The following is an 11,309-nucleotide window of genomic DNA, read 5'->3' as shown; positions in this document are numbered from 1 at the left end:
CGTACGGTTCACCACATGAGTGACCAGTGAATCGTACGAGTCACATCCTAACCGTACGTATCATCTTACTCATAACAATAGTTCTCCATAACCACTCACACGCACGGTTCATAACACGGTTGACCACCCCAACCGTACGAGTGAAGGCTCACTCGTGCGAGTGATGAAGAACAGTAGCAGCAGCTGTTTAAACAAGTTTCAACTTAAAATGTACAACATAAACATCAATTCATATAGTAAGTTAACACATATCATCATATATTCACTATATGATAAGCCTACATCATAAACTCAATCAATAACGACACTAAACGAGTACAAAACAAGACATACACAATAAAATTCCTTCTTCTTACCAAAATAAATTGGATATAGCTTTTTAAAACCTTATCATTGGATAGTAAACTTCAAGATGATTCCAACGATAGTTTATTCATCAAAAACTGAGTTACGGTTTGAAAGTTACAGCCTTTTCAATTTTACCAAAAACTGACCAGTGCTCACTCGCACTGACGAGACCTCACTCGTGCGAGTGAGTCCTCAACCGTGTGGTTGAGCCTCAAACGTGTGGTCACTCGTACGAGTGACCTTTCAGAAGTGTGGGAGCTGTTAGAACATTCCAGCTCGCTATTTTCGCATTTTTTGACCCAAAATCATGATTTTTGCAAGATATAACACCAAAACCACTTCCAAAGCATCATATAAACTATATAGAACATATTTCTAACATCAATTAAGCACAAAAAACACTTAAGATCAAGAATCAAGCATGAAAATTACACTTTTACTCAAGAACACAAAAACTCAATTTAAGCAAGAATCAAGACATGAATCAAATAGATGCTTACCTTAAAATGATCATAAAATCACAGAGAACAAGAAGCTATGATTAATTTGAGCTCAAGAATAAGATCTAGCAATTAGGGTTTTGTTAGGTGAAGAAGATGAAGAACGAGGTGTTTGGAAAAAATATGGAAAGTGAGAGAAATGGTATGCACTAGTCATCTTAATTGGGTTAAATTCCCACACTGTACAACACACGGGTATTTATCAGTTATCTGATACCTTTCGTACATCATTTGGCAACCCAAACGAAGTCTAAATTAAATAAACAAACCTGTTCTGTGACCCTTGTCACAAACTGGTCCTAACCACATCATCAACAAAATAATAAGTATTAAATAAAAATTAAAGCATATATTAACTCAACGCAACTTAAGGGCAATTTAGTAATCTTACAGCTAGGTACGATTGAGGATGTTACAACATACTAGCATTTTTGTTAAGCATTATCCTTAATGTTGCATGGGATCCTAACATAAGCACCAACTTTAGACAACCATTAACCAAAAAGCAAAAAGGTGTCCCCCTTGTCCCCTCCCCATACTCACGGCCTAAACCACCCCACCACCTCCTCACCACCTATAAATACAAGCCTTATTTCACTCATTTCACACTTGATCTTATTTGCAATTTACACACACGTACTCTCTAATTCTCTCTCTAGTCTTTCTCACTCTAAAAAGTGTAAGTTTTTGATTTATTTCTTCTTCTTCTTCCCTTCATCCACATGACATCATCATCATCATCATTTTATGGATCTAGCTTTCAGCTTTTGATCTTGTTATATCTTAAAGATTCAAACTTGGGTTTGAATAATTCAAGAACATGGAAGATTCAAGCTTTCTAGCTTTGAATCTTCACTTATTTTGTAGATCTAAATCTTTTTAGTTTTAATCTTGTTATTTTGTTATAAAGCTTCAAACTTGTGTTTGTAATCTTCAAGTATCTTAAAGATCCAAACTTTATGCTTCAAGATCTTCAAGAACACTAAAGATCCAAGCTTTTTAGCTTAGGGTTTCATTATTATGTTAAAGATCTTAGATTTTTAGCTTATGATCTCATTACTTTCATTATTTTGTTAAATATCTTAGCTTTCTAGCTTATGGTCTCATTAATCTTGTAAAGATCCAAGCTTTCTAGCTTAGGGTTTTCTTAATACTTGAGATCTAAGTTATTATTGTAGATCTCACTTACTTGGAACCTTTTTGTGTTTGTTGTGATGATAAAGATCAAGTCTTCATCATCACATATGATATAGATGCATGAACTTGTGTAAAATGGACAAAGGTTGAAGCTTTATTGGATTCATGCAATAAAGAGGCAATCTTGATGTTCAAAACTTGTAGAATGATAGATTTTACTTTTAGTTATGTGTTGATGGTTGAACCTTAGTCAAAGTGATGCTAAAACATCAAAGAGTTGTACACTTGAAGCTTACAAGCATCAAGGATGAGAACCGTGATGAGCATCAAGCACCAAGAACCTCACCGGAGCACTTGTTTTCTATTTTTCGGGGTCTGATCAGACACCTGGGCTTCTGGAAAATTAATTTTCAGATATTTCGTTTCGATTAGATGACTTTTCATTTAGGCCTCGACTTAATCCGATATAAAGTTTAGGATTTATGGCCTTCCGAAAGTCACTGCGCCCTTGTAACGTTGTGCTGAAATTTCTAACCTACTCGCACTTAAACCATCGCCACAGTCAAACGAAGACGAGTTAGGTTCTAAAAATTGGTCAGCGGTTAGAGGACTCACATATGGAGCCATAGCAGCTGACTACGCATCTTTTTGATTTGTATAAAGGTCATAACAGCTTTCCGAAGTCAGCCTTTTGTTTCGATCTCTATTCTTGTTAAACTTACCTGTGATGATCGCTCCAAATCCATATGGACGAACACGTCATTCATCGATTTCATTACGTGGTATTTGACCTCTATATGATACGTTTTGTAAACTTTGCATTCTTTTAAAAAGGCACACCATAAATGAATATTTAAATCAAAGGTTTTCGACATCTGATGATTTCTACATATAGACAATCACCGTAAAAAATAGTTTACAATAATACTTCCGTTGACAATGCAGTCAAAATAAGATACATGGTGATGATTTGGTGAATGCAATGTTTCCTTGAAAAATATGTCGTGTAAGACTCCATGCACATAGCTTGTCTAACACATAAGCAAACAGCGGAAGACTTCTAGGAAACCTGAGAATAAACATGCTAACAAGTGTCAACACAAAGGTTGGTGAGTTCATAGTTTTATTGTCTCATATAATCTGTATATAAAGGTGGATCATAAGATTTCAGTTGTTTCGTCCAGAAACGTTTATCAAAATATTCTACAAGATTGAGCACTCTGGTAACTAAACTTAACGTATATATAATAATACCCCTGTTTTAACATACATGCAACCAATATGTACAATACACGCAAACCAACGTGTACTAAACTCAAATAGTATACGTCCGCTTTATAGTTCATGCTAGGGTCTCTATACCTGGAACGGACGGGGATGTCAAGCCCTATGGATCCATATACTACTACTCGCGCCCACCAGTTCTTATAACTGGCAGTTACTAGTTACCAAAGCTAAGGGATTTTCGGTTCAAACTCGGTGTAGAATTTAGTATGTACTTGTATCCATTGCGTTTAAAATAAAGTGCATGTATTCTCAGCCCAAAAATATAGATTGCAAAAGCAATTAAAACGGGAGCAAATGAAACTCACCTTAGCAGCATATAAAGTCGTTCACCAAAATGTGACTGAAACTCGGATTACCAAATAACCGTAGATCTCAACCTAGAGAACATATGTTGGTCAATAAATGTCTATCAAGCTAGGTCAGGTCATAGTGTATCATAATCCTAATACTCGATATCGACATACAAAAGTTATCCAAAGGCGCTTCAAAAAGTCAATTTTGACAGTTGTTTAACAAAACGAGACGTACCTTATATAAGGATTCATTTACTCGGTTGGTAATATTCAAAAATCCAATTTATCAATCTCGTAAACAAGTTATTTAAATCTTAATTGTATATTCAAAAGTAATTTCAATTAACGTTAATCATAATTCAGTTGATCATATCTTTTAATCCGTTCATCGAAATTATTCGATATCTAAATGAAAAGTTATTGATTTTTCGCCAGCTTTCCAAAAACATGTATATCATATACCTTTTACCAGTAATATATTTATTTAATTCGTGATTCATTATAAACTGTTTAACGACGAAATTTAGCATACATGCATGCATAAATATATATATACTCGAGCACTAGACATGGATACACAATTAGTATATAAAAGATAAGATATGAATGCTCACGTATCAATATTGTGATTCAATATTGCAGGAAAATACGTAGACGCAACGGAGATGATAAACACTAGGTTTGACTTACGAACAATACCCACGAACATTACCCATAACCTCCATAGCTATAACCCATAATTTCCTTAGCTCTATCCCGTTCGAAAACATATTTTGAAAGTGACACGCTTATGACCTCGTCGTAGTATTTTATGTATAAATAATAATACTCATACTACTAATAATAAGATTAATAATAATATTAATCTTTAATAATAATAATAATAATAATAATAATAATAATAATAATAATAATATAAATAAAATAAATAAATACTTACGGAGTAATATTAAGAAGAGTGTGAGAAAAACAGAACCGAAATCGAGCAATTTATAGTATCTCTCCTGTCACCAGCCCCCATGCGATCGCATGAGGTTTGTGCCGGTTATCCATGCGATCGCATGGATGTATTTTCCAGCTCACAATGTTTTGGTTTCTTCCTCGTCGACATAATTTTATATTAATTTTATAATATATAATATATAATTAATTATATATTATATTAAATTCACGTGCATAGTTGAATTGTAATTTTCGTTCCGATAAGTCGTACGTCGTCACTCGACTCATGTCCCGGTTCCGGTTTTTCGAACGTTGTTTCATACGCAAAGAAAAATAGCATTTTACGTTTCATGACTCGTACTTTTGTCAAAATATAGTCTTAAATTATCAATAAACTATATCACTCAAAGTGTATCTTAAACTTTCGAGTGTTTTGGTCATTTACTTCTATATATCATCGTCTCGCTATTTATTAATATATATTTAATAATATTATTTTAAATCAAATCGTTTTAAGATTAAGTTAATATTTTATTTTATCACCTTGTAAAATATATATATACATTTTCATTTTGAAATAGTATTTTACTGTAGCGAATAGTGATTTTTGAAAACACTGTAGCATTTTGGGTACTGTAGCAATTCGAAAATACTGTAGCAAATTAGTGTTTTACTTGTTCATCTTAAACGTTTTAGTTCACTTATCTAAATATCAATCGAATTAACAAACGAATGTTACTATCGTCTACTAAATAACTTGAAATATATATATATATATATATATATATATATATATATATATATATATATATATATATATATATATATATATATATATATATGTATATATGTATATAACTTAATGTGCATATATATATATATATAATATATATATATATATATATATATATGCACATTAAGTTATATACATACATATATATATATATATATATATATATATATATATATATATATATATATATATATATATATATATATATATATATATATTGTTCGTGAATCGTCGAGAACAGTCAAAGAATAATTGATTATATGAATATAGTTCCAAAACTTTCGTGACTCAACATTACAGACTTTGCTTATCGTGTCGAAAACGTTAATCATACAAAGATTAAGTTTAAATTTGGTCAGAAATTTCCGGGTCATCACATTACCTTAGTATTGATGAATGGTGATGATAATGATGATGTCGATGATGACACTTAAACTTAATTTATTCACTTTTAAAATTATTGGGATAACATACTGACCTAGTGACCATTGACTTAGGTTAACGACCTTTCGGACCGACTTACTATTTGCATTTCTTGCATATCAACTTTACCGCATTTATCAATGTGAGTAATAGCTTCCCTTTTTACTTATACTATTTTTGGGACTGAGAATACATGCACTTTTTATGTTTTACATACTAGACACGAGTACTTAAACTTTACATATGTGTGGGTTATATAACGGAATAAACTTTCCCCTTAGCACGGTAACGTTTGATCATTGGTTTTTGAACCAGTGAACGCGAATATTAGATATGGATCCATAAGGTTTGACATCCCCACTCGGGCTAGTCGCGCTAGCATTTAACGGGTGTTTGATACTTCGAGGACATACGCACTCGCCAAGTGTACTTTTAGGGGGTATTACTATTATGTTAAGTTAGTTACCGGGTGCCCACAGATAAGCATATACTTTTCATACTATTTTAAATACGATAACTCGTGGTCTACATTACTTTACTGATTTCAAACTATAGCTCACCAACATTCGTGTTGACTTTTAAGCGTGTAATTCTCAGGTGCTTAGACGATGTTGCTTCCGCTGTTAGACTTGCTGTCTTTGTGTTATAGACTTGCTATTATGGACCTGCTGTGTTAGATTTCCGCTGCATTACTTAGAGATGTCTCAATCATGGAACTTTTATCTTGCATTAGTAAATTATGTTATTTTCAAAAAAAGAGTTTGTAACGACCTTTGTGTCACGTTATCTTTTGTAAATGCTATCTTTTTATGAATGCAAAAATGGCTTTCAAACAGCATGTAGTAATTGATCGTGTAAAGATCCTGTTGTTGACGAATCGTACGCAATGGTTTTGTACGGGGCGTCACATGAGTGCTTGCGCATACCGGACCTAAAGCCAGAACAGCAGATTTCTGGGCTCATACATGGTATAAGTACAGAGCGTCATCCAACGCTGGTTAGGTGTCTGCACCATACGGTGCCAACAACTTATGCTAAAGCACTTAATGAATGCCACGATTATATGCGGAGTGGTGAAGATAATGATATTCTCACCGCTAGCTCACGCAATGAGAGGAAAGACGATGATGATCGTTCGTGCGATCAAAGCCTCGGTAACAGTTCTCGCGGAAGATATCCTAGTGGTGGTCCCATAAGAAGTGATAAAGGGTGAGCAAGTGGTGGTTTTCGAAACAATAATCAGAACGGTATTAATAATCAGAACTATGCGCTGCTCAAAAGCCTGTCTAAAACACCAAAAGAGATTTTGGCCACCGAGCCAGTGTGTGCAACCTTTGCGGTTCCAACTCCGCTGACAGAATTTGGTAAGCGGGATAAAACGAAGTACTGCGAGTTCCATGACGATCACGGCCATGACACCAATCGGTGTAAAAACTTAATGGTACGGGTGTTGGAAGCGCTGCGCGTAGGAAAGTTAGATCACCTAAAACTACCAAAGAAAGATAAGGAAAAAGCCGCAGAAGAGGGTTCAAAAGCCAAAACTTTTGCATGGCAAAAAACCAATAAAATTAAAGGTGCCAATTTAACCATCAATATGGTCGATGCAGAGAAAGTTGGTCAGCGAAGAAAATACAATGACTACCAGGATTGGGAACTTATCCCAATTTCATTCCCTCCTGTCATGTCAATCGACATAATTAATGAGCCCGTTATCATCAAGTGTCGCATTCATGATCAACGAATACAGATTAAACGCATGCATGTTGATACCAGAAGTGGTGTCGACATTATGTATGAGCACTGCTATCGTTTTCTTCCCGCAGAAGTCAAGGCACAGTTGTGCCAACCCGATATTACGCTATCAGGATTATCTGGGGAAAGCTCATGGCAGCTAGGCCGGATAGAACTTGTAGTAGAGCTCGTGGATGACAAGAATCCGCAGTTGGCTAGAAGCGAGTTAATCGAATTCTATGTGGTTCGTTCGACTTCACGCTACAATGCGCTTCTAGGGAGAAATTTCATACGGCGTTTTAACATTATACCCTCGGTGGTCCATGGCTTGATTAAGTTTCCTACCATGGGCGGAATAGCTACAATTTTGTCGCATAAAACAACCGAGTTATGTGGTTCAGTTATTCCCGTACACATTCCCAGCGTAGGAGAGCAACTTAGAAGTAGTGCGGTCATAGCTAATCGCTTGCATCCGGACAAGCGAATCAAAATTGGCACAGGCTTGTCAATCGAAACTAAAGCTAAGTTGCACGGTATCTTGTTAGCAAACGCAGATGTTTTCGCATGGCAAGAGTCAGACATGACTGGGGGAATATACATGGCCCTTGAGCGCAGTGATTGGTTATGCGCAGAAGTTGATAACCTGGTCAGAGCGAATATCCTGCGGGAAGTACAGTATCAGACATGGGTTGCTAGTCCTGTGTTGGTAAAGAAGGCTGACGGTAACTGGCGGATGTGTGTCGATTTTAAGGACATTAATAAAGCGTGTCCTAAAGATAACTACCCTCTCCCGGAGATTGACTGGAAGGTGGAATCCTTATTGGGTTTTCGGTACAAATGTTTTCTGGATGCGTACAAGGGTTATCACCAAATCCTCATGGCCGCGGAAGATGAGGACAAAACTGCTTTTCATACGCCACAAGGTATTTACTGTTATACAAAGATGCCCTTCGGATTAAAAAATGCAGGCACTACCTATCAGTGCGTAATTGACGCGGCTTTCAAGCACCAAATTGGCAGAAATCTTGAAGCATATGTCGATGACTTGGTAATTAAAAGTAACACCGAAGAAGAAATGATCGCGGACATCCTAGAGATGTTTGCATCTTTGCGCAAGATCAACATGAAGCTTAACCCGCTCAAGTGTAGTTTCGGGGAAGAGGAAGGCAAGTTTCTAGCCATTGATATTTTACCATCTCCAAAGATAAAGAAAGATGTACAGAGTCTAACTGGGAAGCTCATGGTGATCACGCGGTTCTTGTCAAAAGCTGCGGAACGGCAGTTACCGTTCTTCAATACTTTGAAGAATTGTTTAAAGAAAAAAGACTTCGTGGACTCAGGAAGCAGAATCATCTTTTCAAGAGATGAAGAAGGTGCTCGCTGAATTACCAACACTCACCGCACCAGTATCAGGGGAAACACTTACGATGTACCTTGCGGCATCAAAAGAAGCTGTCAGCTCAGTTCTTGTCGCGGATCGCAGAAAGGTAATCCATTCTTTTTTTTATATATATGAATTATTTATTTCGTGGACAAATAACGCTAAGGTTTTCTCAGACGCAAATGCCGGTCTACTTCGTAAGCAAGACGCTGACAGTAAGCGAAGTAAACTATACACCAATTGAGAAGCTGGTATATGTGCTAGTTCACACAGCGTGACGTTTGTGTCGGTACATTCAAGCACACCCAGTTGTGGTTCTAACTGATCAGCCGATCAAAAAGGTTGGTAACCACCTAATTTGCGGTAATGTCAGGGAATACCGCATTGACTAACGCAATCATATTTCTTTCAGGTGCTATATAAGCCTGACATTTCTGGCCAAATGGCTAAATGGGCAGTTGAGTTAGGGGAACATGAAATAAATTTTTCTTCGCGAAGCGCGGTTAAGGGTCAGATACTTGCGGATTACCTAGCAGAATTACCCGCAGATGTTGAAGCAGCGGCTGAACGTCAGGATATGCCTGCACCAATTTTGGCACCATGGGAGTTATACACCGATGGTGCCTGTAGTGCAGCTGGCGAGGGTGCAGGGGTAATTTTAACTGGCCCGGATGGCGAAGAGCATACATATGCGCTGCAGTTTAATTTTGCTATTACAAATAACGAAGCAGAATACGAGGCTTTGTTAGCAGGTATGTGAATTGCGCATAAATTAAATGTTAAAGTTCTGCACGCTTATGTGGATTCAAAGCTTGTATGCAACCAAGTTAGCGGAGACTTTGAAGCGCATGACATAGCCATGCAGCAATATCTATCGCTTGATCATAACCTCGCTGACTAGTTTGAGGCTTTTCAAATTTTCCATGTAATGCGAGGGCAAAATAAAAAGGCGGGTGCGCTTAGCAAATTGGCTGCATTGGCCTTTGATCATCTGGGGAAAAGAGTTCTCATAGAAGAACTGCATGCAAAATCCAATGTTATGATGCCTTTAGTGGCACCTGTTGAGGAATCCAGCTCAACGTGGATGACACCCATCATTGCTTTTCTGCGAGATGGCACATTGCCCGCGGACTCAGTTGACGCAAAGAAAGTTCGTACCAAGGCACCAATGTATGCCCTCGAGGGTGACGTCCTATATCGAAGAAATTATTTAGGACCGCATTTAAGGTGCATTGGCCCAAATGAAGCAGAGGAGGTTATGCATGAGGGTGCATGCGCTCTTCATTCGGGGCATAGGTCTATTGTGTCAAAGATTATGCGGCTAGGTTATTATTGGCCTACCATGTATGCAGATACTGCAAGCATAGTTAAGCGCTACGAATCCTGCCAAATACATGCACCAATCAGTAGAGCACCTGCGCATCCAATGATTCCAGTCTCCTCACCATGGCCATTCTGCAAATGGGCAATTGACATAGTCGGACCATTTCCAAAAGGCCGAGGTAATATAACCATTTATTTCATATCATACGCTACATACATCAGTATCTTACGCATACTCTACATACGCAGGAAACATCAAATTCTTGATTGTTGCAATTGACTATTTCACAAAGTGGGTGGAAGCAAGACCGCTGGCAACAATTTCAGGAAAAAGAGTGCGGAATTTTGTATGGTAAGACATTGTCAGTCAATTTGGTATACCAAACGAAATCGTTAGTGATAATGGCACGCAGTTTGCAGGAGATCCTTTTCGCAGTTAGTGCGCAGAGCTCAATATTAAGCAAACTTTTACATCCGTTGTGCATCCGCAAGCAAACGGCCAATGCGAAGTCACCAACCGGGATATAGTAGCTTAAATTAAAGCCAGATTAGGCCATGATCGCATCGGTTGGGTGGATGAACTACCAAAGGTGTTGTGGGCACATCGAACAACACCTAAAGAGGGCACTGGTGAGACTCCGTTCAGTTTGGTATATGGGTCAGAGGCTATTGTACCTGCAGAGATTGGGGTACCAACGTTCCGCGTACAGAATTTTGATAAGCAAATCAATTCGGAGGCTTTGCGAGAAAATCTTAATTTGCTAGAAGAGCACAGACTCTCTGCCGCAGTTAACGAAGCTAACAATAAGCAGAGAATCGCAAAGTACTATAATCGGCATGTGCGTTCACGCTCTTATCAGTGTGGGGATCTAGTTTGGCGTCAGAGTGACGCAAGTCATGCGGAAGATACTGGGAAATTGGGGCCCCTCTGGGAAGGCCCATACAAGGTAGTGGGAACAAGCAACACTGGGGCATACCATCTTGCGACATTAGATGGAAAACTTGTGAAGCGCACTTGGCACGCGACGTTATTGAAAAAAATGTTACATGTAGCTGGTTGGACCTGATCACTCCAATATATTTTAGCGCATTATTTTTTTTCTCTATGTAATTTCCGTCCGTTTGGATGTATCACGGTTTTAATCATAATT

At 37.5% G+C, this 11,309-nt stretch overlaps 1 protein-coding gene across 1 annotated transcript; it reads left to right on the top strand.

Annotated features, from left to right (window-relative positions):
- Positions 1-9,412: 9,412 nt before the first annotated feature.
- On the top strand, positions 9,413-10,202 carry LOC139859373 (uncharacterized). Its single transcript, XM_071848163.1, has 3 exons — positions 9,413-9,587; positions 9,771-10,090; positions 10,188-10,202. Exons 1-3 carry the CDS (start codon positions 9,413-9,415, stop codon positions 10,200-10,202), a joined length of 510 nt encoding a protein of 169 aa, XP_071704264.1.
- The last annotated feature ends 1,107 nt before the right edge of the window (positions 10,203-11,309 follow it).

The sequence above is a fragment of the Rutidosis leptorrhynchoides genome, chromosome 7, assembly GCF_046630445.1.
Source record: "Rutidosis leptorrhynchoides isolate AG116_Rl617_1_P2 chromosome 7, CSIRO_AGI_Rlap_v1, whole genome shotgun sequence".
Taxonomy (NCBI): Eukaryota; Viridiplantae; Streptophyta; class Magnoliopsida; order Asterales; family Asteraceae; genus Rutidosis; species Rutidosis leptorrhynchoides.
The sequence above is the reverse complement of the archived record's forward strand: the minus strand, read 5'-3'. Positions and strand labels throughout refer to the sequence as shown.

Excerpts from the sequence above, each read along its gene's own strand:
- LOC139859373 (XM_071848163.1), top strand. The coding sequence starts at position 9,413 with ATGCCTGCACCAATTTTGGCACCATGGGAGTTATACACCGATGGTGCC. Across the intron at positions 9,588-9,770 it reads ATACGAGGCTTTGTTAGCAG|GGCAAAATAAAAAGGCGGGT; the intron begins GTATGTGAATTG and ends ATGTAATGCGAG.